The following is a 27,390-nucleotide window of genomic DNA, read 5'->3' on the forward strand; positions in this document are numbered from 1 at the left end:
ATGCATTACCGATCACGCCAGCCTTAAGTGGTTGATGACAATGAAGGATCTTTCCGGACGACTCGCAAGGTGGTCTCTCCAGCTGCAGGGCTACGATTTCAGCATCGAACATCGCAAAGGCAGCGAGAACGTAGTCGCCGACACCCTATCCCGCATCATCGAGGAAGTCCGGATAGATAGAGTTACTGGGATTCGAGACGACCGAATTTGCTGCGGAGGACTATAAGGAATTAGTGCAAGACGTGGAGTCCAACAGGGAGCACTTACCGGACCTCAAGGTGGATGGCGGACTCATCTTCAAGCGCATGAGTAACCCCAAAATGGACGAGGAATTGGAAGGATCCGAATGGAAGCTGTGGATCCCGCAAAGCCTGACGCACAGCTTGGTAGAGCGTGCTCATTCGGACCCCAAGGCTGGCCATGGTTGGATGACGAAGACCTTAGAGATCCTGCGACGCCAGTTCTATTGGCCAGGGATGACCATCCAGGTACGGGAATACGTCCGGAGTTGCGAGGTGTGCAAGGAATCCAAAGCGCCAAACTTCCGGATGCAGGTCGGAATCGGAAGAAGGGTAGAGACGGAGAGGCCATTCCAGAAACTGTACATCGACTTCCTGGACAAGTATCCGAGGTCCAAGAGTGGACACGCCTGGATATTTATCGTGGTGGACCACTTCTCGAAGTACACCTTCTTAAAGGCGATGAAGGAGGCGACGGCGTCGAACGTTGTAAATTTCCTGGTAAACGAGGTATTTTACAAGTTCGGGGTGCCTGAGACGATACATTCGGACAACGGCAAACAGTTCGTATCCAAGGCGTTTGAGGAGATGATCGATGGCTTCGGAATACAGCACATGAGGACTCCCGTATACTCACCACAGAGCAATGCCGCGGAGAGGGTAAACCGGAACGTCTTGGCCGCGATTCGCAGCTTCTTGGACGAAGATCACCGGGAATGGGATGCACATCTGCCGGAGATTGAGGTGGCCATCCGAAACCCTGTCCACTCAGCCACAGGGGAAGCGCCGTTCTTCACCGTTTTCGGCCATCACATGTTCCTCAACGGTTCCAGCTACAAACTAGCCAGACGACTCAGGTCTCTGGTCGATCATGAAATGGCCGGAATGCAGACCAAGGACAAGCTTCGGGTAATCCACGACAAGGTGCAGAAGCAACTGGAGGGTGCATACCAGACGAGCCCGCAGCGCTACGATAAGCGAGCCCGTACTCTGCTCGCCAAGCCAGGACAAGAAGTCTTCCGCCGCAACTTCGTGCTTAGTGATTTTAGCAAATCTTTCAACGCCAAGTTTGCTCGAAAGTTCCTTAAAGCCAGGGTGGTCAAATCCGTCGGCAGCAATGCATACTTGCTGGAGGACCTCCAAGGTATATCATGCCAAAGACATCCGTTTGTGACCTGAAAAAAAAGGACAAGCAAAGTATACGAGCATCGCGATCACATCTGCAATACTTCCCGTAATGCGTGGGCCCCGCGTTAGGCGCCGATCGAACTGCAGGATGGTATTAGTGCCGTGTTGAATCCCATCGTATCTCCAAAGCTACCAATTATTTCATCGTTCTGCTGAAACTCCGGGCAGCGCCCCTCGAAATCTTTGGTTGATGTTGCAATTGGAGTCGAGTGGGAGCGACGTTATCGATAGTTTAGGTCGATAGGGCGATAGCTGCAGCAGCGGGATGAGTCTGGCGGGCGATCTGGCCATTTGAAGATTAATCCCGGTTCGCTCTGGGATTACTTCAAATGGCCCATGTATCCAATGACCCAATGTCGAGAGAGGCCATGTAATATGGCGGGGGGCGATGATCAGCAGAGCGTGATAGTCGCGGCCATACTGTCCAGCAATCAAGGCAGATGCAGCTAGGAGTGCTAGTATAAATTTTCTTTGTGCCTTAAATTAAATAGTGAGTTATGTGAAAGTTCTATAGTAGTTCGGGATTTAATATTTATCATTTATAAATAGCAGCCGGGGTCCCAATACAAAGGGCCCCGGAAGAATTTATTTGGACTCTACTGACATCGCCATACTTCGACATACCTACCAGCCCGACTTGGCTGACCATCAACCGGTGTCCGTTCGACCCGTGCCAGCGACCAACCAGGAAAGCCTTCTACAATCGACGCCGACGACATCAACACTTCCCGGTGAGTCCGTTCCGTCGTACCGCGTCCTCCTCCTCCTCTCGGGAACTTCCAGCGCTCGCATTGCGGCGCTGAGAAGTATCGCCATTTTGTCTGGCAGCCGAATCTCGGACTGCCCGTGTACCACTCACTGGAGAGCGCCGTTTTCCCGTATCGCTGCTGGCCTCCGACGGGAAGTCATCAGCCCGGGCAATCATCGCCTCCAGGCCGGCCCGACAGTGGCTGAAAATTAAGAGAAATTAAATACACGTGTACCTCGATTATATATAGTGATATCTACTTAACTGTTTGTGAGTTTATCCGGAGTTAGACCCGAGAGCCTTATTTGTCCTCGTTGTTTGCCTAAAATTAAAAAGGTCGCGAGCATTAGTTAAATGGTATAGTTTACAGTGCAGTTACGTACCTTTTTGGCCTGTCCCTTCTTTTCCCTTGGAGCTCCTCAGGATTAGGTGACCATACACACGCGCATCGCGCATGTTCCCTTGAGGCCCGCGTTTCCATGCGAGCTCTACCAATACATGGCTGGTAGAGCATAATTCCCGCGGCGCCTGTACCCTTTCCCAGCAAAACAAATCCTCTGCTTTGACCGCGTAAATATCCGAGACGGCGGCCAGGTTTCGGTCTTAGAGGCTGAGGAAGGATAAATCTATTAAGAGGAGAATGTATATGAACGATTGTACTTACCATATTTATTAAACCTTTGTAATACCCACTATGTGTGAATAAGCTTTCCCAGTGGGGGAGATGGAACCGTAGCCGCAGTCGCGAGGAGGGGGCTCCTGCCGACTGCGAATGGGTGGTGCCCTGCAGCATCTTGAGGGCATCCATGGATGGGCGGGAGCGCTTGGCTAGGACATCGATAGCCACCAAATGTAATCCATTTTCCCGACAATAACTGTAATTTTTGCTTTGTTTACGTTTTTGCCCTTAGTGATGGCCGATAGATTAGTAAGGTGAGACCGCGAAGTTATCGATACTTATGTTGCGAGCTGTGGCATTAGGGGTACTTTGCCCTGAAGACGACTGAGCTAGCGGCACTGCCACCGAAAAAAAGCAGTTCGTAACATATTGGCGCCCAATTAAACAAAATAAATTGTCGAGGCGACGACGTCTCGCCCATTTATGACCCTGACGTCCCCGCCATCACGACCTATGGCTTGCAACATAGATTGCAATTGCTAGGGAGTGGTGACGGGGAAGTCAGCTGAGTAGGGAAGTTGGAAGTAGAACGGGAGGCACGTCGACATTGCCGACGATTCGCTCCTGGTCACAGTCTTACCAGTGAACCGGTGATGGCATCTTGGGGCAAATCAAGATTTGCATCACGGGGTGCACTGAAGACAATCTGTGATAATTTCTGTGATAGAGTAGTTTTAAAGCTTGTATTTTGTTATTTATGTATTTGAAATGTTTTTTGTTAGGATGTTGGGTTCCTGGGCTTTTCTCCCCGTCCTTGATTTCTAATTTTATGTCGGTTGTAAACTTAATTGCGTAATCGTGACCCGTAGCAACCCTACGCGCTGCACGGTTGCCTCGACTTAAAATAGAAAAAAAGGGCGGGAAAGAAAAGCCAACAGGAGCCAAACCAGCCGATGTCCTTAACTGGCGGCTATCACCACGGGTGATAGCTAGTCCAGTTGACGAACGGCTAGGCGGAGCCGGGAAAATCGGATTTTTGGAGAAAGCGCAAGACAAGTAGGTCGGAAGCCCACCGGCGATGGTCAGTTCCATCTCCCCAAGTCCAGAGTAGTAGGAAGAAAAAAAATAATACAAGAAAATAGGAGATTTGGAAAGGAGTTGGAAAGTGAGGAAGATTTGTTTATTTTATTATTTTTGCTATTAGTTATTTTCGTATTTATTATATTATTTATTATTGTATTTATTTGTTGTCTTATTTATTTATTTATTTATCATATTTATTATCGTATTAGTAGTTCGTGTCTTAAGTATTAATTTCAAAATTCTTGGGAAGCATGTCCGAGGGTAAGGACGTCAGGGATAGGCACGGCCACCAGCTCAGATCGATGGGTCCTCCCGGCGACGACAAGGACGATGTCTGGTCCACGGACGTAGAGGGTGCTGCTGGGTTGCCGCGGATATCGCTGGCTGGGGGTTTACCCAGAACGCCGGTAGGCGGTAGTGCGGTGGATCGGATTCGGGATCAACCGGCGGATCTGGTGCACCATCGGTCGCTCAGGGTCCTGGACTTCAAGGCAATCGTCGAGGCGCAGGATCGACTTCTGGTTCCGGAGCAGACGGCACCACTAAAGCTGAACACGGAACGGGATACAGCGGCGGAGTCGGCGATGAACGCAGCTCTGGCACAGGCTGCCCAAACCTATCGCGCGTCACAAGAGGTAGGAGTGAGCCAGGCGTTGCGGGAAGAAATCAGGAACGGATTCATCGACATGATGAAGTTGTTGAACGACGTCCTGAGGCCAGCCGAGAGCAAACCGCAGCCGCTTCAGGAGGGCGCGAGTCGCCAAGTGTCGATGGTGCCCACACCGTCGTGTCCAGAAGGCGGCGCAAATGGCCCAGCGGGATTTTCGCAGCGGCAGGATACAGGAGGATGCGACCGAAGGCCGCCGGAATTGCCGCCAAGGCAGCGACCTCGACTGCCGGTAGATGACTCTCCAGGGATCGACAGCAGCCTGAGCCAGGAACCCGAGTATCATCGGACAGGCAGGAGCGATCGCCACGCACGGCCATGGCGCATCGAGGACCGAAGGACGGCGGATTTTCGGGACGAGCCGCGGTTATACGCCAACGCGGGAGCCGGCAACGGAAACCGCTACATCCGAATGGACCGATGGAACCTCTCATTCGGCGGCGAAGACGATGGCCATTCCGTGGACGACTTCGTGTTCCGTCTGGAGTTCCTGCAGCGGCAGCATCAATGTCCGTGGAGTGAAGTTCTGCGCAACTTCCATGTTCTCTTATCGGGCAGAGCGAAGGAGTGGTACTGGGTGCATGTACGCCAGTCCAGAGTGGACACTTGGGCCCAGCTGCGCAGGGCTCTGATGGATCGGTTCCGTGGCCACCAGACGGAACACGAAAGGATGCACGAGCTTCTTCAACGTGAGCAACAGCCGGGAGAGAGCGCGAATGACTACATCCATTCCATGCAGCAACTCGCCTCACGCCTGAAAAAACCAATGCCAGAGCGGCAGTTGGTTAAGGTGGTGAAAAAGGGCTTGAGGGATGGCATCGCTAGATATGTTTACACGATGGACGTACTCACCGTGGACGAACTTCGGGAAGAGTGCGTCGAAGTGGAGAGGAGTTTCGTCGAGGGCGTGCTGCTTACCTGCAGCAGAACAAGATACGGGTCAGCCAGGCGCACGTACAGGATGAAGTCGACGAGCAGCGACACCTGGAGGTGGACGAGCTACGTGGGCGAGTCCGAAATCCATTTAGGCCAGGTTGCTGGAATTGCGGGGCTGCGGAGCACGGATTCCAAGATTGCGAAGCCACGGAGTGGAGGAGATTTTGTTTCCGGTGCGGCAAGCTGGGCGTGATTTCTCCAAAATGTCCCGATTGCGCGGAAAACGGTCGGCTGGGCAGTCCGAAAGCGGGAGGGACTCGCCCAGGTTGGAAACCCGCGAAGTAGTTCCGAAGAAAGAAGACGAAAACAAGAATATACATAGTCCATCTGATAGTCATAAGTACTTGTTAAGATACCTGCCGGAGGATGAGAGGCTTCGCCGTTATATGGAGGCACGGAACCGGATCTTTGCGGAGCATCAGCTGAGCGGCATGCGTCTAGTGTCACGGAGAGTCCAGAAGGCAAGGGAGCGCTTCAGGATGAGGAGATCCAGACGACGAGAGGTGGTGGCGGCCGTTAAGCGCATTGATTCCGCTGATCCTCGACCCTTCGCCGACGTGGAGACCTTGGGCAAGCAGCTCACCGGCTTCTTGGATACAGGCGCCAGCGTAAGTGTGCTGGGCAAAGGCTGTCGAGAGCTCGTGGAAGCGCTGGGAGTTACCGTCCAAAAGTATTTTTCGGTAGTCCGTACGGCTTCTGGCGAAGATCGATCCATCATCGGACGCTTGGAGCTGCCTGTGAGGTACAAAGGCGTAAGTAAGCCGGTCACGTTCTACCTGTGCCCATACCTGGAACAAACGGCGTACTTCGGAGTCGACTTCTGGCGAGCCTTCGGACTAGCTCCAGCCGTCGTGGGGAAGCCGGCGACGAGAGGCGTCAAGGCAGCGGAGGAAATCCATGCCAGCCAGATGGAGCACTATGCCGACCAGGAAGATGAGGACGAGGTAAGGGAGGAACCCGAATCCTGGAGCCTTTCTGCGGAGGAAAAGCTGGCGTTAGGCAAAGTCAAGGAGGAGTTCCTTACCTTTGAGAGGGACGGCCTCGGAGTCACCAGCATGGAGAGGCATTCCATCGAGCTGATGGAAGGAGCTCGGGTCTTTAAGGATCGTCCGTATCCGAAGCCAGGGAAAGACCGGTTCTGCCTGGATGCCCGGAAGTTGAACGCCTTGACTATCAAAGATGCATACCCTCTGCCCAGTATAGAAGGAATCCTCTCCAGAATAGACCAGACGCATTACATCTCCAGCGTTGACCTGAAGTTTGCGTTTTGGCAGATCGAACTGGATGAGAAGAGCAAGGAGTACACTGCGTTCACGGTTCCAGGCAGGCCGTTGTACCAATTCCGAATGATGCCGTTCGGACTGTGCAACGCGGCACAACGCTTGGTGCGACTCATGGATCGGAGCGGATACCAGCGGAGCTCAGATCCAACGTCTTCGTCTACTTGGACGACCTGCTAATCCTGGCTCCAGACTTTCAGACGCACCTGAAATACTTGCGTCGGGTAGCCCACAGTCTGAAATCAGCCGGATTGACCATAGGGTTAAATAAGTCGAAGTTTTGCTTCAAATCTTTGACTTACCTAGGGTTTATAGTCGGAGGTGGACGGCTGCAGATGGATCCTGGACGTGTTACGGCAATCCAGAAGATGCCTTACCCGAAATCCATGAAGGAAGTACGTGCCTTCCTCGGCACAGCGGGATGGTATCGACGGTTCGTCAAGAACTTCGCTACGCTAGCCGCACCACTCTCCGAGTCCTTGAAGAAGGCTGGAAACACGAAGTTTTCCCTAAGTCCCAGCGCCACCCAGGCAGTGGATGACCTGAAGTTGGCCTTGACGAGCGCGCCGATCCTGGTTCATGCGGATTTCAAGAAGCATTTCTTCATCCAGTGCGACGCATCCCACGTTGGCGTCGGCGCGGTATTGTTTCAGCGGAACCAGGACGGAGACGAGCAGCCCATCGCGTTCTTCTCGGCCAAGATGAACAAACACCAGGTTAACTACTCGGTCACGGAAAAGGAATGTCTGGCGGCCATCCTAGCTATTCGGAAGTTCAGACCGTATGTGGAAGGGATGCCCTTCACATGCATTACCGATCACGCCAGCCTTAAGTGGTTGATGACAATGAAGGATCTTTCCGGACGACTCGCAAGGTGGTCTCTCCAGCTGCAGGGCTACGATTTCAGCATCGAACATCGCAAAGGCAGCGAGAACGTAGTCGCCGACACCCTATCCCGCATCATCGAGGAAGTCCGGATAGATAGAGTTACTGGGATTCGAGACGACCGAATTTGCTGCGGAGGACTATAAGGAATTAGTGCAAGACGTGGAGTCCAACAGGGAGCACTTACCGGACCTCAAGGTGGATGGCGGACTCATCTTCAAGCGCATGAGTAACCCCAAAATGGACGAGGAATTGGAAGGATCCGAATGGAAGCTGTGGATCCCGCAAAGCCTGACGCACAGCTTGGTAGAGCGTGCTCATTCGGACCCCAAGGCTGGCCATGGTTGGATGACGAAGACCTTAGAGATCCTGCGACGCCAGTTCTATTGGCCAGGGATGACCATCCAGGTACGGGAATACGTCCGGAGTTGCGAGGTGTGCAAGGAATCCAAAGCGCCAAACTTCCGGATGCAGGTCGGAATCGGAAGAAGGGTAGAGACGGAGAGGCCATTCCAGAAACTGTACATCGACTTCCTGGACAAGTATCCGAGGTCCAAGAGTGGACACGCCTGGATATTTATCGTGGTGGACCACTTCTCGAAGTACACCTTCTTAAAGGCGATGAAGGAGGCGACGGCGTCGAACGTTGTAAATTTCCTGGTAAACGAGGTATTTTACAAGTTCGGGGTGCCTGAGACGATACATTCGGACAACGGCAAACAGTTCGTATCCAAGGCGTTTGAGGAGATGATCGATGGCTTCGGTGTATACCACATGAGGACTCCCGTATACTCACCACAGAGCAATGCCGCGGAGAGGGTAAACCGAAACGTCTTGGCCGCAATTCGCAGCTTCTTGGACGAAGATCACCGGGAATGGGATGCACATTTGCCGGAGATTGAGGTGGCCATCCGAAACACTGTCCACTCAGCCACAGGGGAAGCGCCGTTCTTCACTGTATTCGGCCATCACATGTTCCTCAACGGTTCCAGCTACAAACTAGCCAGACGACTCAGGTCTCTGGTCGACCATGAAATGGCCGGAATGCAGACCAAGGACAAGCTTCGGGTTATCCACGCCAAGGTGCAGAAGCAACTGGAGGGTGCATACCAGACGAGCCGGCAGCGCTACGATAAGCGAGCCCGTACTCTGCTCGCCAAGCCAGGCCAAGAAGTCTTCCGCCGCAACTTCGTGCTGAGTGATTTCAGCAAATCTTTTAACGCCAAGTTTGCTCGCAAGTTCCTTAAAGCCAGGGTGGTCAAATCCGTCGGCAGCAATGCATACCTGCTGAAAGATCTCCAAGGCCGCAGTCTGGGAGTGTATCACGCCAAAGACATCCGGTTGTGACCTGAAAGAAGGACAAAACAAACGAGCATCGCGATCACATCTGCAATACTTCCCGTCATGCGTGGGCCCCGCGTTAGGCGCCGATCGAACTGCAGGGTGGTATCAGTGCCGTGTTGAATCCCATCGTATCTCCAAAGCTACCAATTATTTCATCCTTCTGCTGAAACTCCGGGCAGCGCCCCTCGAAATCTTTGGTTGATGTTGCAATTGGAGTCGAGTGGGAGCGACGTTATCGATAGTTTAGGTCGATAGGGCGATAGCTGCAGCAGCGGGATGAGTCTGGCGGGCGATCTGGCCATTTGAAGATTAATACCGGTTCGCTCTGGGATTACTTCAAATGGCCCATGTATCCAATGACCCAATGTCGAGAGAGGCCATGTAATATGGCGGGGGGCGATGATCAGCAGAGCGTGATAGTCGCGGCCATACTGTCCAGCAATCAAGGCAGATGCAGCTAGGAGTGCTAGTATAAATTTTCTTTGTGCCTTAAATTAAATAGTGAGTTATGTGAAAGTTCTATAGTAGTTCGGGATTTAATATTTATCATTTATAAATTGCAGCCGGGGTCCCAATACAAAGGGCCCCGGAAGAATTTATTTGGACTCTATTGACATCGCCATACTTCGACATACCTACCAGCCCGACTTGGCTGACCATCAACCGGTGTCCGTTCGACCCGTGCCAGCGACCAACCAGGAAAGCCTTCTACAATCGACGCCGACGACGTCAACACTTCCCGGTGAGTCCGTTCCGTCGTACCGCGTCCTCCTCCTCCTCTCGGGAACTTCCAGCGCTCGCATTGCGGCGCTGAGAAGTATCGCCATTTTGTCTGGCAGCCGAATCTCGGACTGCCCGTGCACCACTCACCGGAGAGCGCCGTTTTCCCGTATCGCTGCTGGCCTCCGACGGGAAGTCATCAGCCCGGGCAATCATCGCCTCCAGGCCGGCCCGACAGTGGCTGAAAATTAAGAGAAATTAAATACACGTGTACCTCGATTATATATAGTGATATCTACTTACCTGTTTGTGAGTTTATCCGGAGTTAGACCCGAGAGCCTTATTTGTCCTCGTTGTTTGCCTAAAATTAAAAATGTCGCGAGCATTAGTTAAATGGTATAGTTTACAGTGCAGTTACGTACCTTTTTGGCCTGTCCCTTCTTTTCCCTTGGAGCTCCTCAGGATTAGGTGACCATACACACGCGCATCGCGCATGTTCCCTTGAGGCCCGCGTTTCCATGCGAGCTCTACCAATACATGGCTGGTAGAGCATAATTCCCGCGGCGCCTGTACCCTTTCCCAGCAAAACAAATCCTCTGCTTTGACCGCGTAAATATCCGAGACGGCGGCCAGGTTTCGGTCTTAGAGGCTGAGGAAGGATAAATCTATTAAGAGGAGAATGTATATGAACGATTGTACTTACCATATTTATTAAACCTTTGTAATACCCACTATGTGTGAATAAGCTTTCCCAGTGGGGGAGATGGAACCGTAGCCGCAGTCGCGAGGAGGGGGCTCCTGCCGACTGCGAATGGGTGGTGCCCTGCAGCATCTTGAGGGCATCCATGGATGGGCGGGAGCGCTTGGCTAGGACATCGATAGCCACCAAATGTAATCCATTTTCCCGACAATAACTGTAATTTTTGCTTTGTTTACGTTTTTGCCCTTAGTGATGGCCGATAGATTAGTAAGGTGAGACCGCGAAGTTATCGATACTTATGTTGCGAGCTGTGGCATTAGGGGTACTTTGCCCTGAAGACGACTGAGCTAGCGGCACTGCCACCGAAAAAAAGCAGTTCGTAACATATTGGCGCCCAATTAAACAAAATAAATTGTCGAGGCGACGACGTCTCGCCCATTTATGACCCTGACGTCCCCGCCATCACGACCTATGGCTTGCAACATAGATTGCAATTGCTAGGGAGTGGTGACGGGGAAGTCAGCTGAGTAGGGAAGTTGGAAGTAGAACGGGAGGCACGTCGACATTGCCGACGATTCGCTCCTGGTCACAGGCTTACCAGTGAACCGGTGATGGCATCTTGGGGCAAATCAAGATTTGCATCACGGGATGCACTGAAGACAATCTGTGATAATTTCTGTGATAGAGTAGTTTTAAAGCTTGTATTTTGTTATTTATGTATTTGAAATGTTTTTTGTTAGGATGTTGGGTTCCTGGGCTTTTCTCCCCGTCCTTGATTTCTAATTTTATGTCGGTTGTAAACTTAATTGCGTAATCGTGACCCGTAGCAACCCTACGCGCTGCACGGTTGCCTCGACTTAAAATAGAAAAAAAGGGCGGGAAAGAAAAGCCAACAGGAGCCAAACCAGCCGATGTCCTTAACTGGCGGCTATCACCACGGGTGATAGCTAGTCCAGTTGACGAACGGCTAGGCGGAGCCGGGAAAATCGGATTTTTGGAGAAAGCGCAAGACAAGTAGGTCGGAAGCCCACCGGCGATGGTCAGTTCCATCTCCCCAAGTCCAGAGTAGTAGGAAGAAAAAAAATAATACAAGAAAATAGGAGATTTGGAAAGGAGTTGGAAAGTGAGGAAGATTTGTTTATTTTATTATTTTTGCTATTAGTTATTTTCGTATTTATTATATTATTTATTATTGTATTTATTTGTTGTCTTATTTATTTATTTATTTATCATATTTATTATCGTATTAGTAGTTCTTAAGTATTAATTTCAAAATTCTTGGGAAGCATGTCCGAGGGTAAGGACGTCAGGGATAGGCACGGCCACCAGCTCAGATCGATGGGTCCTCCCGGCGACGACAAGGACGATGTCTGGTCCACGGACGTAGAGGGTGCTGCTGGGTTGCCGCGGATATCGCTGGCTGGGGGTTTACCCAGAACGCCGGTAGGCGGTAGTGCGGTGGATCGGATTCGGGATCAACCGGCGGATCTGGTGCACCATCGGTCGCTCAGGGTCCTGGACTTCAAGGCAATCGTCGAGGCGCAGGATCGACTTCTGGTTCCGGAGCAGACGGCACCACTAAAGCTGAACACGGAACGGGATACAGCGGCGGAGTCGGCGATGAACGCAGCTCTGGCACAGGCTGCCCAAACCTATCGCGCGTCACAAGAGGTAGGAGTGAGCCAGGCGTTGCGGGAAGAAATCAGGAACGGATTCATCGACATGATGAAGTTGTTGAACGACGTCCTGAGGCCAGCCGAGAGCAAACCGCAGCCGCTTCAGGAGGGCGCGAGTCGCCAAGTGTCGATGGTGCCCACACCGTCGTGTCCAGAAGGCGGCGCAAATGGCCCAGCGGGATTTTCGCAGCGGCAGGATACAGGAGGATGCGACCGAAGGCCGCCGGAATTGCCGCCAAGGCAGCGACCTCGACTGCCGGTAGATGACTCTCCAGGGATCGACAGCAGCCTGAGCCAGGAACCCGAGTATCATCGGACAGGCAGGAGCGATCGCCACGCACGGCCATGGCGCATCGAGGACCGAAGGACGGCGGATTTTCGGGACGAGCCGCGGTTATACGCCAACGCGGGAGCCGGCAACGGAAACCGCTACATCCGAATGGACCGATGGAACCTCTCATTCGGCGGCGAAGACGATGGCCATTCCGTGGACGACTTCGTGTTCCGTCTGGAGTTCCTGCAGCGGCAGCATCAATGTCCGTGGAGTGAAGTTCTGCGCAACTTCCATGTTCTCTTATCGGGCAGAGCGAAGGAGTGGTACTGGGTGCATGTACGCCAGTCCAGAGTGGACACTTGGGCCCAGCTGCGCAGGGCTCTGATGGATCGGTTCCGTGGCCACCAGACGGAACACGAAAGGATGCACGAGCTTCTTCAACGTGAGCAACAGCCGGGAGAGAGCGCGGATGACTACATCCATTCCATGCAGCAACTCGCCTCACGCCTGAAAAAACCAATGCCAGAGCGGCAGTTGGTTAAGGTGGTGAAAAAGGGCTTGAGGGATGGCATCGCTAGATATGTTTACGCGATGGACGTACTCACCGGCGACGAACTTCGGGAAGAGTGCGTCGAAGTGGAGAGGAGTTTCGTCGAGGGCGTGCTGCTTACCTGCAGCAGAACAAGATACGGGTCAGCGAGGCGCACGTACAGGATGAAGTCGACGAGCAGCGACACCTGGAGGTGGACGAGCTACGTGGGCGAGTCCGAAATCCATTTAGGCCAGGTTGCTGGAATTGCGGGGCTGCGGAGCACGGATTCCAAGTTTGCGAAGCCACGGAGTGGAGGAGATTTTGTTTCCGGTGCGGCAAGCTGGGCGTGATTTCTCCAAAATGTCCCGATTGCGCGGAAAACGGTCGGCTGGGCAGTCCGAAAGCGGGAGGGACTCGCCCAGGTTGGAATCCCGCGAAGTAGTTCCGAAGAAAGAAGACGAAAACAAGAATATACATAATCCATCTGATAGTCATAAGTACTTGTTAAGATACCTGCCGGAGGATGAGAGGCTTCGCCGTTATATGGAGGCACGGAACCGGATCTTTGCGGAGCATCAGTCCAGAAGGCAAGGGAGCGCTTCAGGATGAGGAGATCCAGACGACGAGAGGTGGTGGCGGCCGTTAAGCGCATTGATTCCGCTGATCCTCGACCCTTCGCCGACGTGGAGACCTTGGGCAAGCAGCTCACCGGCTTGTTGGATACAGGCGCCAGCGTAAGTGTGCTGGGCAAAGGCTGTCGAGAGCTCGTGGAAGCGCTGGGAGTTACCGTCCAACCGTATTTTTCGGTAGTCCGTACGGCTTCTGGCGAAGATCGATCCATCATCGGACGCTTGGAGCTGCCTGTAAGGTAAGTAAGCCGGTCACGTTCTACCTGTGCCCATACCTGGAACAAACGGCGTACTTCGGAGTCGACTTCTGGCGAGCCTTCGGACTAGCTCCAGCCGTCGTGGGGAAGCCGGCGACGAGAGGCGTCAAGGCAGCGGAGGAAATCCATGCCAGCCAGATGGAGCACTATGCCGACCAGGAAGATGAGGACGAGGTAAGGGAGGAACCCGAATCCTGGAGCCTTTCTGCGGAGGAAAAGCTGGCGTTGGGCAAAGTCAAGGAGGAGTTCCTTACCTTTGAGAGGGACGGCCTCGGAGTCACCAGCATGGAGAGGCATTCCATCGAGCTGATGGAAGGAGCTCGGGTCTTTAAGGATCGTCCGTATCCGATGTCTCCGGCGAAGCAGAAGGTGGTCGAAGACGAAATCGACAAGATGTTGGAGCTGGGTGTCATCGAGGAGAGCAAAAGCCCGTGGAGCAACCGCACAACAGTGGTGTCGAAGCCAGGGAAAGACCGGTTCTGCCTGGATGCCCGGAAGTTGAACGCCTTGACTATCAAAGATGCATACCCTCTGCCCAGTATAGAAGGAATCCTCTCCAGAATAGACCAGACGCATTACATCTCCAGCGTTGACCTGAAGTTTGCGTTTTGGCAGATCGAACTAGATGAGAAGAGCAAGGAGTACACTGCGTTCACGGTTCCAGGCAGGCCGTTGTACCAATTCCGAATGATGCCGTTCGGACTGTGCAACGCGGCACAACGCTTGGTGCGACTCATGGATCGGGTGATACCAGCGGAGCTCAGATCCAACGTCTTCGTCTACTTGGACGACCTGCTAATCCTGGCTCCAGACTTTCAGACGCACCTGAAATACTTGCGTCGGGTAGCCCACAGTCTGAAATCAGCCGGATGGACCATAGGGTTAAATAAGTCGAAGTTTTGCTTCAAATCTTTGACTTACCTAGGGTTTATAGTCGGAGGTGGACGGCTGCAGATGGATCCTGGACGTGTTACGGCAATCCAGAAGATGCCTTACCCGAAATCCATGAAGGAAGTACGTGCCTTCCTCGGCACAGCGGGATGGTATCGACGGTTCGTCAAGAACTTCGCTACGCTAGCCGCACCACTCTCCGAGTCCTTGAAGAAGGCTGGAAACACGAAGTTTTCCCTAAGTCCCAGCGCCACCCAGGCAGTGGATGACCTGAAGTTGGCCTTGACGAGCGCGCCGGTCCTGGTTCATGCGGATTTCAAGAAGCATTTCTTCATCCAGTGCGACGCATCCCACGTTGGCGTCGGCGCGGTATTGTTTCAGCGGAACCAGGACGGAGACGAGCAGCCCATCGCGTTCTTCTCGGCCAAGATGAACAAACACCAGGTTAACTACTCGGTCACGGAAAAGGAATGTCTGGCGGCCATCCTAGCTATTCGGAAGTTCAGACCGTATGTGGAAGGGATGCCCTTCACATGCATTACCGATCACGCCAGCCTTAAGTGGTTGATGACAATGAAGGATCTTTCCGGACGACTCGCAAGGTGGTCTCTCCAGCTGCAGGGCTACGATTTCAGCATCGAACATCGCAAAGGCAGCGAGAACGTAGTCGCCGACACCCTATCCCGCATCATCGAGGAAGTCCGGTTAGATCCAACGGAGTTACTGGGATTCGAGACGACCGAATTTGCTGCGGAGGACTATAAGGAATTAGTGCAAGATGTGGAGTCCAACAGGGAGCACTTACCGGACCTCAAGGTGGATGGCGGACTCATCTTCAAGCGCATGAGTAACCCCAAAATGGACGAGGAATTGGAAGGATCCGAATGGAAGCTGTGGATCCCGCAAAGCCTGACGCACAGCTTGGTAGAGCGTGCTCATTCGGACCCCAAGGCTGGCCATGGTGGGATGACGAAGACCTTAGAGATCCTGCGACGCCAGTTCTATTGGCCAGGGATGACCATCCAGGTACGGGAATACGTCCGGAGTTGCGAGGTGTGCAAGGAATCCAAAGCGCCAAACTTCCGGATGCAGGTCGGAATCGGAAGAAGGGTAGAGACGGAGAGGCCATTCCAGAAACTGTACATCGACTTCCTGGACAAGTATCCGAGGTCCAAGAGTGGACACGCCTGGATATTTATCGTGGTGGACCACTTCTCGAAGTACACCTTCTTAAAGGCGATGAAGGAGGCGACGGCGTCGAACGTTGTAAATTTCCTGGTAAACGAGGTATTTTACAAGTTCGGGGTGCCTGAGACGATACATTCGGACAACGGCAAACAGTTCGTATCCAAGGCGTTTGAGGAGATGATCGATGGCTTCGGTGTATACCACATGAGGACTCCCGTATACTCACCACAGAGCAATGCCGCGGAGAGGGTAAACCGAAACGTCTTGGCCGCAATTCGCAGCTTCTTGGACGAAGATCACCGGGAATGGGATGCACATTTGCCGGAGATTGAGGTGGCCATCCGAAACACTGTCCACTCAGCCACAGGGGAAGCGCCGTTCTTCACTGTATTCGGCCATCACATGTTCCTCAACGGTTCCAGCTACAAACTAGCCAGACGACTCAGGTCTCTGGTCGACCATGAAATGGCCGGAATGCAGACCAAGGACAAGCTTCGGGTTATCCACGCCAAGGTGCAGAAGCAACTGGAGGGTGCATACCAGACGAGCCGGCAGCGCTACGATAAGCGAGCCCGTACTCTGCTCGCCAAGCCAGGCCAAGAAGTCTTCCGCCGCAACTTCGTGCTGAGTGATTTCAGCAAATCTTTTAACGCCAAGTTTGCTCGCAAGTTCCTTAAAGCCAGGGTGGTCAAATCCGTCGGCAGCAATGCATACCTGCTGAAAGATCTCCAAGGCCGCAGTCTGGGAGTGTATCACGCCAAAGACATCCGGTTGTGACCTGAAAGAAGGACAAAACAAACGAGCATCGCGATCACATCTGCAATACTTCCCGTCATGCGTGGGCCCCGCGTTAGGCGCCGATCGAACTGCAGGGTGGTATCAGTGCCGTGTTGAATCCCATCGTATCTCCAAAGCTACCAATTATTTCATCCTTCTGCTGAAACTCCGGGCAGCGCCCCTCGAAATCTTTGGTTGATGTTGCAATTGGAGTCGAGTGGGAGCGACGTTATCGATAGTTTAGGTCGATAGGGCGATAGCTGCAGCAGCGGGATGAGTCTGGCGGGCGATCTGGCCATTTGAAGATTAATACCGGTTCGCTCTGGGATTACTTCAAATGGCCCATGTATCCAATGACCCAATGTCGAGAGAGGCCATGTAATATGGCGGGGGGCGATGATCAGCAGAGCGTGATAGTCGCGGCCATACTGTCCAGCAATCAAGGCAGATGCAGCTAGGAGTGCTAGTATAAATTTTCTTTGTGCCTTAAATTAAATAGTGAGTTATGTGAAAGTTCTATAGTAGTTCGGGATTTAATATTTATCATTTATAAATTGCAGCCGGGGTCCCAATACAAAGGGCCCCGGAAGAATTTATTTGGACTCTATTGACATCGCCATACTTCGACATACCTACCAGCCCGACTTGGCTGACCATCAACCGGTGTCCGTTCGACCCGTGCCAGCGACCAACCAGGAAAGCCTTCTACAATCGACGCCGACGACGTCAACACTTCCCGGTGAGTCCGTTCCGTCGTACCGCGTCCTCCTCCTCCTCTCGGGAACTTCCAGCGCTCGCATTGCGGCGCTGAGAAGTATCGCCATTTTGTCTGGCAGCCGAATCTCGGACTGCCCGTGCACCACTCACCGGAGAGCGCCGTTTTCCCGTATCGCTGCTGGCCTCCGACGGGAAGTCATCAGCCCGGGCAATCATCGCCTCCAGGCCGGCCCGACAGTGGCTGAAAATTAAGAGAAATTAAATACACGTGTACCTCGATTATATATAGTGATATCTACTTACCTGTTTGTGAGTTTATCCGGAGTTAGACCCGAGAGCCTTATTTGTCCTCGTTGTTTGCCTAAAATTAAAAAGGTCGCGAGCATTAGTTAAATGGTATAGTTTACAGTGCAGTTACGTACCTTTTTGGCCTGTCCCTTCTTTTCCCTTGGAGCTCCTCAGGATTAGGTGACCATACACACGCGCATCGCGCATGTTCCCTTGAGGCCCGCGTTTCCATGCGAGCTCTACCAATACATGGCTGGTAGAGCATAATTCCCGCGGCGCCTGTACCCTTTCCCAGCAAAACAAATCCTCTGCTTTGACCGCGTAAATATCCGAGACGGCGGCCAGGTTTCGGTCTTAGAGGCTGAGGAAGGATAAATCTATTAAGAGGAGAATGTATATGAACGATTGTACTTACCATATTTATTAAACCTTTGTAATACCCACTATGTGTGAATAAGCTTTCCCAGTGGGGGAGATGGAACCGTAGCCGCAGTCGCGAGGAGGGGGCTCCTGCCGACTGCGAATGGGTGGTGCCCTGCAGCATCTTGAGGGCATCCATGGATGGGCGGGAGCGCTTGGCTAGGACATCGATAGCCACCAAATGTAATCCATTTTCCCGACAATAACTGTAATTTTTGCTTTGTTTACGTTTTTGCCCTTAGTGATGGCCGATAGATTAGTAAGGTGAGACCGCGAAGTTATCGATACTTATGTTGCGAGCTGTGGCATTAGGGGTACTTTGCCCTGAAGACGACTGAGCTAGCGGCACTGCCACCGAAAAAAAGCAGTTCGTAACATATTGGCGCCCAATTAAACAAAATAAATTGTCGAGGCGACGACGTCTCGCCCATTTATGACCCTGACGTCCCCGCCATCACGACCTATGGCTTGCAACATAGATTGCAATTGCTAGGGAGTGGTGACGGGGAAGTCAGCTGAGTAGGGAAGTTGGAAGTAGAACGGGAGGCACGTCGACATTGCCGACGATTCGCTCCTATTCACAGGCTTACCAGTGAACTGGTGATGGCATCTTGGGGCAAATCAAGATTTGCATCACGGGATGCACTGAAGACAATCTGTGATAATTTCTGTGATAGAGTAGTTTTAAAGCTTGTATTTTGTTATTTATGTATTTGAAATGTTTTTTGTTAGGATGTTGGGTTCCTGGGCTTTTCTCCCCGTCCTTGATTTCTAATTTTATGTCGGTTGTAAACTTAATTGCGTAATCGTGACCCGTAGCAACCCTACGCGCTGCACGGTTGCCTCGACTTAAAATAGAAAAAAAGGGCGGGAAAGAAAAGCCAACAGGAGCCAAACCAGCCGATGTCCTTAACTGGCGGCTATCACCACGGGTGATAGCTAGTCCAGTTGACGAACGGCTAGGCGGAGCCGGGAAAATCGGATTTTTGGAGAAAGCGCAAGACAAGTAGGTCGGAAGCCCACCGGCGAGGGTCAGTTCCATCTCCCCAAGTCCAGAGTAGTAGGAAGAAAAAAAATAATACAAGAAAATAGGAGATTTGGAAAGGAGTTGGAAAGTGAGGAAGATGTGTTTATTGTTATTTATTTTTGCTATTAGTTATTTTGTACCCTCTCCTAATAAGCAGCCCCACTAACGACTTAGCTATGCCTCCTCTCTTGACAAATGCGTTCACTCCAGCAAACAACGATCCAGATAACGAGGTGCAAACCACCCTGACCAGCAGTATTTTAGGGTCTCGAGACGACAACGCCGTGCGAAATAATCCATTTCGACGGAATCATGCTACTGTTTCAGCGGAACCAGTAGAGGAAGGGCGAGCGCCTTCCCCAGTCAGACCAGGATACACGCCTGACACTGGAGGAGCACTAGCCGCAATCACCGCAAACGCCGAGCAAGAAGAATTAGAACCCTGGGTAAACAAATTCCTACAGGAGGAATTGGCCAAATTCGAAGGATTGACGGGAGTGTCAAATATCGCTGAGCATACGATCACGATGCGAGATGATAAGCCCATCAAACAGAGGTATTTTCCTAAGAATCCCGCGATGCAGAGGATTATCGATGAGCAGATCGACGAACTGCTACGCAACGACTGTATAGAGCCTTCTCGGAGCCCCCACAGCGCCCCTATTGTACTCGTGGGCAAGAAATCTGGAGAGATGCGACTATGTGTAGATTTTCGACAACTAAATGCCCATTATATTCCAGATGCATACCCGCTGCCAAGGATAACACACATCTGGGAGCGTCTGCGCCATGCCAAGTACATATCGACGCTCGATTTGAAGAGCGGATATTGGCAAATCCCTGTAGCCGAGTCCAGCCGCGAGTGCACAGCATTTACAGTCCCCGGGAGGGGCTTGTACCACTGGAAAATGATGCCGTTTGGCCTCCACTCAGCACCAGCCACATTCCAGCGGGCGCTCGACAGCGTCATAGGACCGGACATGGAGCCCAACGCGTTTGCGTATTTGGATGACATCATCATCATCGGCCGCACTCTGGAGGAGCATGTGCAGCATCTACAAGAAGTATTTCGACGGCTACGAAAGGCGAACCTTCGTCTCAACGCGAAGAAATGCAGTTTCTTTAAGCGCAGCCTGGTGTACTTGGGACACGTCATCAGTGAGGAGGGAATTCACACGGATCCCGACAAGATTTCGGCAGTACGGCGACTGAGTCCGCCCACCACATGCAAGGAGTTGAGGAGATGTCTAGGGATTGCGTCATGGTACAGGAGATTTGTACCCAACTTTGCCAGCGTAGTGCAGCCCATGTCTTTGCTACTCAAGAAAGGAAAGAAATGGCAATGGGAGCAGGAGCAGCAAGATGCGTTTGAGGAACTCAAAAGAAAACTCACGGAGGCGCCGGTTCTCGCCTGCTCCGACTTCAACGAGAAGTTCGTGTTGCAAACAGACGCCAGCGACATCGGCCTAGGAGCAGTTTTAACTGGGAGAAGAACGAGTCAACGAGAACGCATTCGCCAGCAGACGCCTCATCGCCGCCGAGGAGAACTACTCCGCCACAGAAAAGGAGTGTCTGGCTCTCATATGGGCCATCAGGAAACTCAGATGCTACTTGGAAGGTTATCGATTTGAGGTGATAACGGACCACCTCGCCTTGAAGTGGCTCAACTCGATTGATAATCCCACCGGCCGCATAGCGCGCTGGGCGTTTGAACTGCAGCAGTACCAGTTTGACGTCACCTATCGACGCGGGAGCCAGAACATTGTTGCAGATGCACTTTCTCGACAGCCTTTGGAAGTACTTCAGATGATCCAGGAGGATAAGCCGGGATGCACATGGTACCAGCGGATGCTGAAACTTGTTCAGGACAGGCCTGAAGATTACCCGGACTACGCGTACGAGAACCAACAGCTCTATCGGCATATCGGATCCCGACCTGACGACGAAGACTCCGTGCCCTGGAAACTGTGCGTAGCCAAGGAACACCGACAGCGAGTACTGTCGGAATGCCATGACCAGCCGACGGCAGGACATCTCGGAATCAGGAAGACAACCACCCGCATCGCCCAGAGATATTACTGGCCAGGTCTTTTCCGCGATATTGCCAGGTATGTCCGCAAGTGTGACACTTGCCAACGGTTCAAAGTCAGCCAAACCAAACCGGCGGGTAAAATGTTTACCAGACAGATTAACGAGCCGTTCGATACTGTCTGCGCCGATTTTATTGGCCCCTTCCGCGATCCAAGAGTGGGAATACGATGCTGCTCGTATTCTTCGACGCCTTTTCGAAATGGGTTGAGTTGGTCCACTTGAGAAAAGCTACTTCGGCGCATCTCGAAAAATCCTTTCGGGAGAGGATTTTGAATCACTTTGGTATTCCCCGAACATTTGTCTGCGATAATGGGACACAGTTTACGAGTCGTTCATTCAAAGCCTTCTGCAAGCAGGCGGGAATGGAGATCCAACATACAGCACCTTATACTCCGCAGCAGAACCCGACAGATAGGGTCAATCGCACCATTAAAACGATGGTCGCCCAGTATATCGAGGGCAAGCAGACGACGTGGGACGAACTTCTGCCCGAACAGAATCTGGCAATTAATAGCAGCATCTCAGAATCAACCGGATTCAGTCCAGCGTTCATCGTCCAAGGCAGAGAGCCACGACTCCCAGGAGCCTTGTATGATGACGTGACTCCAGGACCAAGCCAAGCGCCACGTTCACCCGAAGCGAAAGCGGAATTGCTACGGGACATTTTCAAGGTAGTACAGGAGAACACTCAGAGAGCTTCGTTGGAGCAGCGGAAGCATTACGATCTCAGGCGACGTGCGTGGAGACCGACCATAGGATCGCTGGTTTTCGTAAAACAGCATCATTTGTCCAGGGCAGCGGATAACTTTGCCGCTAAGCTAGCACCCAAGTACGAGGGCCCGTACAAAGTAAAGTAAAAACCCAGTTAGTAATCGTTAAAACAAAGCACTAATACCCTTTTGTTCTCCCCTACAGACATGGCGTCGGACAACCCGTCACACCTGTGGCGCATGACAACACGCAAGCCATGGCCACCCACATTTCTCAACGCCCCCCGAAGTAGGAGGGGAATGTGAGGAGTCGTTTGACCCCTCACAAATAGCGCCACCAACATCGCCAGCGCCAACAGCATCGGCCGCCAGCGCCAACAACATCGCCAGCTAGCAGCTACAACATCGCCAGCGCCAACAGCATCGGCCGCCAGCGCCAACAGCATCGGCCGCCAGCGCCAACAACAACGCCAGCTAGCAGCTACAACATCGCCAGCGCCAACAGCAAACAAAACCCTCGCGAATAACTTTGTAAAAAAAAACATTGTACAGTGAATTTAATATATAAGCTTAGCCAATAATCATAAGATTTGTAATTATATTGATACACAATAATTATTTTAGCTCAGCCTAAGCGATAGGTTCTGTTTACCTTTTCCCCCTCCGTTCTCACATGAGCAGTAGCCACACACACACACACACACACCAGGAGAGCAACGAAATATGCACCACGATAAGTGCAGCGCCGCACAGGAGCAAGCGAGAGAGGACATGCGATCGAGGAGGAAAACAACCCCCGAAAATTGGCACGCGCCAAGGGAAGAGCGAGAGAAAATGAGTACCGAAACTTCGACAAGTGGAAAGAACCCAGAGCAGCCGAAAACTTGAACAAAACGCGGCGGCAAAGCTTGACCAGCTCTCTTTTGGAAAAGGCGGTGCACGGGATCAGAAGTGCGAGGAGTCATTTTTGCAAAGGCGGTGCACGGGATCAGAAACAGGTCTCTCTTTTGGAAAACGCGGCGCACCGGACCAGAAGTGCGAGCAGTTCACTTTTGGACTTTTGGAAAACGCGGCGCACCGGACCAGAAGTGCGAGAAGCAGGGGACTCTTGCAAAGGCGGCGCACGGGATCAGAAGTGCGAGCAGAGCATATTTATGTGGACAACAGGAGTCTTTTGCCTTCGGGCTGATGCCAAGTGACCCAGGAAGGAGTTTACCTAGACGACCTCGAGGAGGGTGTGCCGGCCCAGGACCAGCGGCGGAGCACCCGGAGTCACGCGTGTGTGTGTGCGTGAGAGCGAGACGGGTGAGTGAGTGGAGTGAACCGCGTTTTGGCCAGCGAGAGTCCCGTGCAATGAGAAATTTCTCGAAGGCCTCGATGCGGTTTCGCCCAGAGTAGGCTAGAATTTATAAACCATGACCTAACCTAACCCGTTAATTGCGAGCACTGAGAAAAAAAAACATGAACCAAGAATTTAAACAAAGAATATTTTCTTACATATCTGAACACAAAATTTGCCGCTGCCATGTTGTTCTTTTTCCCTTTGACTACTTTGATTTCCGATTTGATTTCCGAGCTGACTACACCGAGAGGAAGGGGTGGACCCAACTTTAGGAAACCCGTTGCTCATTAATTAAATAAAAATATTTCTCAGATATTAAAAATACTACGCACTGCCACACCCTCTTTCCAAAGGAACTTCGGGAAATATTTTTTTAAAAGGAAAATTTATTCTTCTTCTTTTATCACTGCCGGCTGTATTGAGCCAACTCGCGCCCGACTACACTGGGAAAACAAAATAAAGTAGAAACTCGAGTTACAAATGAATCAATAAAAATACCCCAATAAATGTATTTCTCGCCTGATTTTAATGCAACTCGTAGGGAAAAAAATCCAATCAAGCTGGCCACGCATAAATATGAATATTTCCAGACAAATGCCTAGATTTTACGCCATAAATTCTGCCCTAGGGAAAAGTTGTCCCCATAATCGATCCCCTCTATCTCGGCCTTCTCGTAGCGAATGCTATGAGCCAGGCCCAAATGCGCGTTACCGCTGACGCTTTTCACTCTGCTACAGACACCGAATAAACTGTTTCTCTCACTCCGTACCCCGGTGGCTGGCACTCTACATCTCACGCCAGCCAACCGATTTTCGTATTAGACCTTTTTGTCCCATATCTTTACAAATATTTTCGGTAAAGAGACCCTGGCGGGACTGAGTATATCCCAGCCTACGAGACTTCTTTACAACTTTCAATGTTGTTTTGCGTCTGTTGTGTTTGCTTGCTGTGGCCGCTCGCTTGTGTTTTCCGTTTGTTGCTGTTTTTTGAATATAAAATAAACGACGCGCCGAAAGTAATTGTTATTTGTTCCCCGTGCCCCGTGTTTTTTTTTTGCGTCTAGTAGTCCTTGTGCCCGTCGAACGGAAGTGTCAAACTCACCAGTGCTAGTCGCCCCAGTTGTGCAGTCAGTAGGACCACAAGTTTCCACATTTCCACACACGACAGGCCTGTTTGCTGCTCTCTCTGCCCGGCAAACAAACATTTAGTGAATATTTTCTACACCTTTTGTTCGGTCGTGTTTTTTTTATTTTGCTAAAGTCACGTTGTGCCATCGGTATTGTTTTCGTTTCGGTTTTCGGGGAACAGTGCCGTTGTTCGTCTTGGGGGTCTAGTGACCTTGCGCGACCCGCACCATGGACCTGCGCAGCTGGCGTAAGGTCCTTATCCAGTAGGTCATCGAGTGTCGCTTCACCGAACACAACTTCATCACACTGGAGCAGTCGGACATCGATGCCTTCTTCTCGATCTACGTGCAAAAGGCCCAGGTGGCGCCGGTAGAGGAGGAGAACGCGCTGCCGGCCCAGCCTGGGGAGCACCGCTCCCCCCTGCAGAACTTCCTCCGAGATCATTATCCAGAGTTCAGTGCCCACATAGATGGCCGTGGCCAACTTGTGACCGCGGACTACGTGTATGTCTACACACTGCTCCTGCATTACTTATGCGTGAAGCAGCCCAGCGTGTTTATCCACAGCATCTGCAAGAAGCTGCCGGAGCTAGTGCAGACCTGCATCGCAAACTTCTTCGGCCAGACGTTGGAGCAACAGCTGACGCGCCAATTTCTCCGCCAGTCTATGAACAATGTGGCTGTGATTTACCGCCAGGGCGTCCAGATCAGCCCCAGTCGTCCGAGCTGCAGCACCATGAGTCCCGACCATGGGTCTCATTATTTGGCTAGTTTTAAGCAACAAGTTAGGGGAGGAAAATCCTTGGAAAATCCCAAAACCTTTTCGAGGCGCCAAGGGAACTAGCTTAAAAGAGGACTTGAGAAGTGTACATACCCTTGCATGTCCTATAATAATCTAAGGTTTCACTAAAATTGTATAAAATGGCCATTAATCCTTGAATCCTACTATTTCAACTAGTTTATTGACAATAAAGTGAAGTAAAGTAAAATGGAAGAAAGAAAATCCTTTGAAAATCCCAAAATAAGAAAATAACTAAATTAAAAAGGGGAATTTGATATGTACATATCTAAAAAGAATTTATATTCCCTTGTATTTATAATCACAATTCAATATTTGACTAAATAGGAATAAAATAAACATTTGCCCTTGAATAATATTTATATTTCAACTAGTTTTATTGAAATTAAAAAAAATTGCTCATATAATCAGTTCTATAAGTTAAATATCAAGTCGGTTAGGGTCTATACAAAGTCCTTCCTTTTCCCCATGAATGTTCCTATATCCAAAACATTTTTTTCTTATCTAGATATGAGGTAATACACCCTGACAGTACTGAAATAATATACAATGACCATTAGTCCTTGAATACCATTATTTCCACTTGTTCTGTTTACAACAAAGTGAAATTCTCATATAATCAGTTCTTTAACAATCGACTCTGGTAGGTGCCTATGTTTTTTCTATATGAAAGTTCCTATATCAAAGGTGTCTTGGAATCTAGACTCATGACATTTGGGCAACCATGACTTTGAAAAAATAGTATCCCCTATAGTATAGTATAGTATTGAAAAAATAGTATAGTATAGTAGTAAAATAGATGAAGGCTGACAACCCTGTTTTTCAGGAGACATGACATGCAAAATTATTTCGGGCTGGAAATGCAAAATACCCGAACTCACCTCGGTGGAAGTTCTGCAGAGACGAGCGGCGAGGGTCGGCAGCGCGTTCTCCTCCTCCACCGGCGCCACCTGGGCCTTTTGCACGTAGATCGAGAAGAAGGCATCGATGTCCGACTGCTCCAGCGTGATGAAGTTGTGTTCGGTGAAGCGACACTCGTTGACCTGTGTCGGGAAATCGCGTAAGTGGATGGCATCGGGAAGACCTGCGAAGATCCCAGGATCTCTACTACTTACCCACTGGATATGGACCTTACGCCAGCTGCGCAGGTCCATGGTGCGGGTCGCGCAAGGTCACTAGACCCCCGACGAACAACGGCACTGTTCCCCGAAAACCGAACCGAAAACAATACCGATGGCACAACGTGACTTTAGCAAAATAAAAAAAACACGACCGAACAAAAAGTGTAGAAAATATTCAATAAATGTTTGTGTTTGCCGGGCAGCGAGAGCAGAAAACACGTCTGTCCTGTGTGGAAATGTGGAAGCCTGTGCTCCTACTGACTGCACAACTGGGGCGACTAGCACTGGTGAGTTTGACACTTCCGTTCGACGGGCACAAGGACTACTAGACGCGAAAAAAAAATACACGGGGCACGGGGTACAAATAACATTTACTTTCGGCGCGTCGTTTATATTATATTCAAAAGCCGACGCTAGGGATGGGAGAAATGTATCAAAATCGATACTTTTCGTATAAAAATAAATATTTATATCGTGATATTTTTCAACTGACTTATCGCTGTTATCGCTATCAGCAACGTAAGTGACGGAAACGTAAGTGCGTAAATACAAATAAATATTTATGTCCTTCAAATTAGCGTCGGCCTGTTAGCAATGTCCGTCAAATTAGCGTCGGCCTGTTAGCAACGAAAGTGGAACGGTGGAATTTGGAACATGGGGGCTCTTTTTATTTTTAAATTTTCTCGCTTTTTGGGGACCAAATCGAAAAATCTAAAATGCTAGATTGTTAAGAAAGAAAAGATCTATCGATCTAGGTAGGTTTGAGACACATCCGAGGTCTATTAATGTTTCAAAAATGCATTTGAAAAATCGTGTCCCCACAATTTTCTTAACTGCTCCCCTCACAGAGGTTGTGCCAATATGCACGATAAGCCAAGCTATTGGGGGTTAATTCAAGCTCCTTTTCTGAAAGTTCCATTAAAATCAAACCCACAGTTTTCGAGAAAATAGCCTAACAGTGACGCAACCTCGGATTTTCCCCATACAAAAAAGGGGGCAAAAATGAAATTACCTACGGCTCCACTCCTAGAAGTTGTGCCAACATGCACGGTATATGGGTAGATAGGGGATAATCTAAGGAGTGTTCTGTGAAAATTTTATCAAAATCAAACCCAC

At 50.9% G+C, this 27,390-nt stretch overlaps 2 protein-coding genes across 6 annotated transcripts; both read right to left on the minus strand.

The window, feature by feature from the left end:
• Positions 1-9,335: 9,335 nt before the first annotated feature.
• On the minus strand, positions 9,336-10,941 carry LOC139353531 (uncharacterized). 3 transcript variants are annotated; one of them, XR_011604842.1, is made up of 5 exons: positions 10,413-10,941; positions 10,132-10,358; positions 10,013-10,070; positions 9,629-9,950; positions 9,336-9,477 (listed from the first exon to the last, which is right to left on the minus strand). XR_011604842.1 is itself a non-coding variant. In XM_070997895.1 (4 exons), the coding sequence occupies exons 2-4, from the start codon at positions 10,202-10,204 to the stop codon at positions 9,719-9,721; spliced, it is 363 nt and encodes a 120-aa protein (XP_070853996.1). In that variant the 5' UTR covers positions 10,205-10,358; positions 10,413-10,941; the 3' UTR covers positions 9,517-9,718. The 3 variants fall into 3 exon arrangements, 1 of the variants encoding a protein (XP_070853996.1); XR_011604841.1 differs by having other exon boundaries at positions 9,337-9,477; positions 9,625-9,950; positions 10,413-10,940; XM_070997895.1 differs by lacking the exon at positions 9,336-9,477 and having other exon boundaries at positions 9,517-9,950.
• Positions 10,942-11,525: 584 nt separating this feature from the next.
• LOC139353529 (uncharacterized) lies at positions 11,526-26,713 on the minus strand. 3 transcript variants are annotated; one of them, XM_070997891.1, is made up of 11 exons: positions 26,269-26,713; positions 26,035-26,196; positions 18,054-18,264; positions 17,773-17,999; positions 17,654-17,711; positions 17,266-17,591; positions 15,474-17,118; positions 14,699-15,426; positions 14,032-14,632; positions 12,965-13,982; positions 11,526-12,866 (listed from the first exon to the last, which is right to left on the minus strand). In XM_070997891.1, exons 1-3 carry the CDS (start codon positions 26,305-26,307, stop codon positions 18,082-18,084), a joined length of 384 nt encoding a protein of 127 aa, XP_070853992.1. In that variant the 5' UTR covers positions 26,308-26,713; the 3' UTR covers positions 11,526-12,866; positions 12,965-13,982; positions 14,032-14,632; positions 14,699-15,426; positions 15,474-17,118; positions 17,266-17,591; positions 17,654-17,711; positions 17,773-17,999; positions 18,054-18,081. The 3 variants fall into 3 exon arrangements, with proteins under 3 accessions (XP_070853992.1, XP_070853994.1, XP_070853993.1); XM_070997893.1 differs by having other exon boundaries at positions 17,270-17,591; positions 26,269-26,706; XM_070997892.1 differs by having other exon boundaries at positions 26,269-26,706.
• Positions 26,714-27,390: the final 677 nt, after the last annotated feature.

The sequence above is a fragment of the Drosophila suzukii genome, chromosome Y (assembly GCF_043229965.1).
Source record: "Drosophila suzukii chromosome Y, CBGP_Dsuzu_IsoJpt1.0, whole genome shotgun sequence".
NCBI lineage: Eukaryota > Metazoa > Arthropoda > Insecta > Diptera > Drosophilidae > Drosophila > Drosophila suzukii.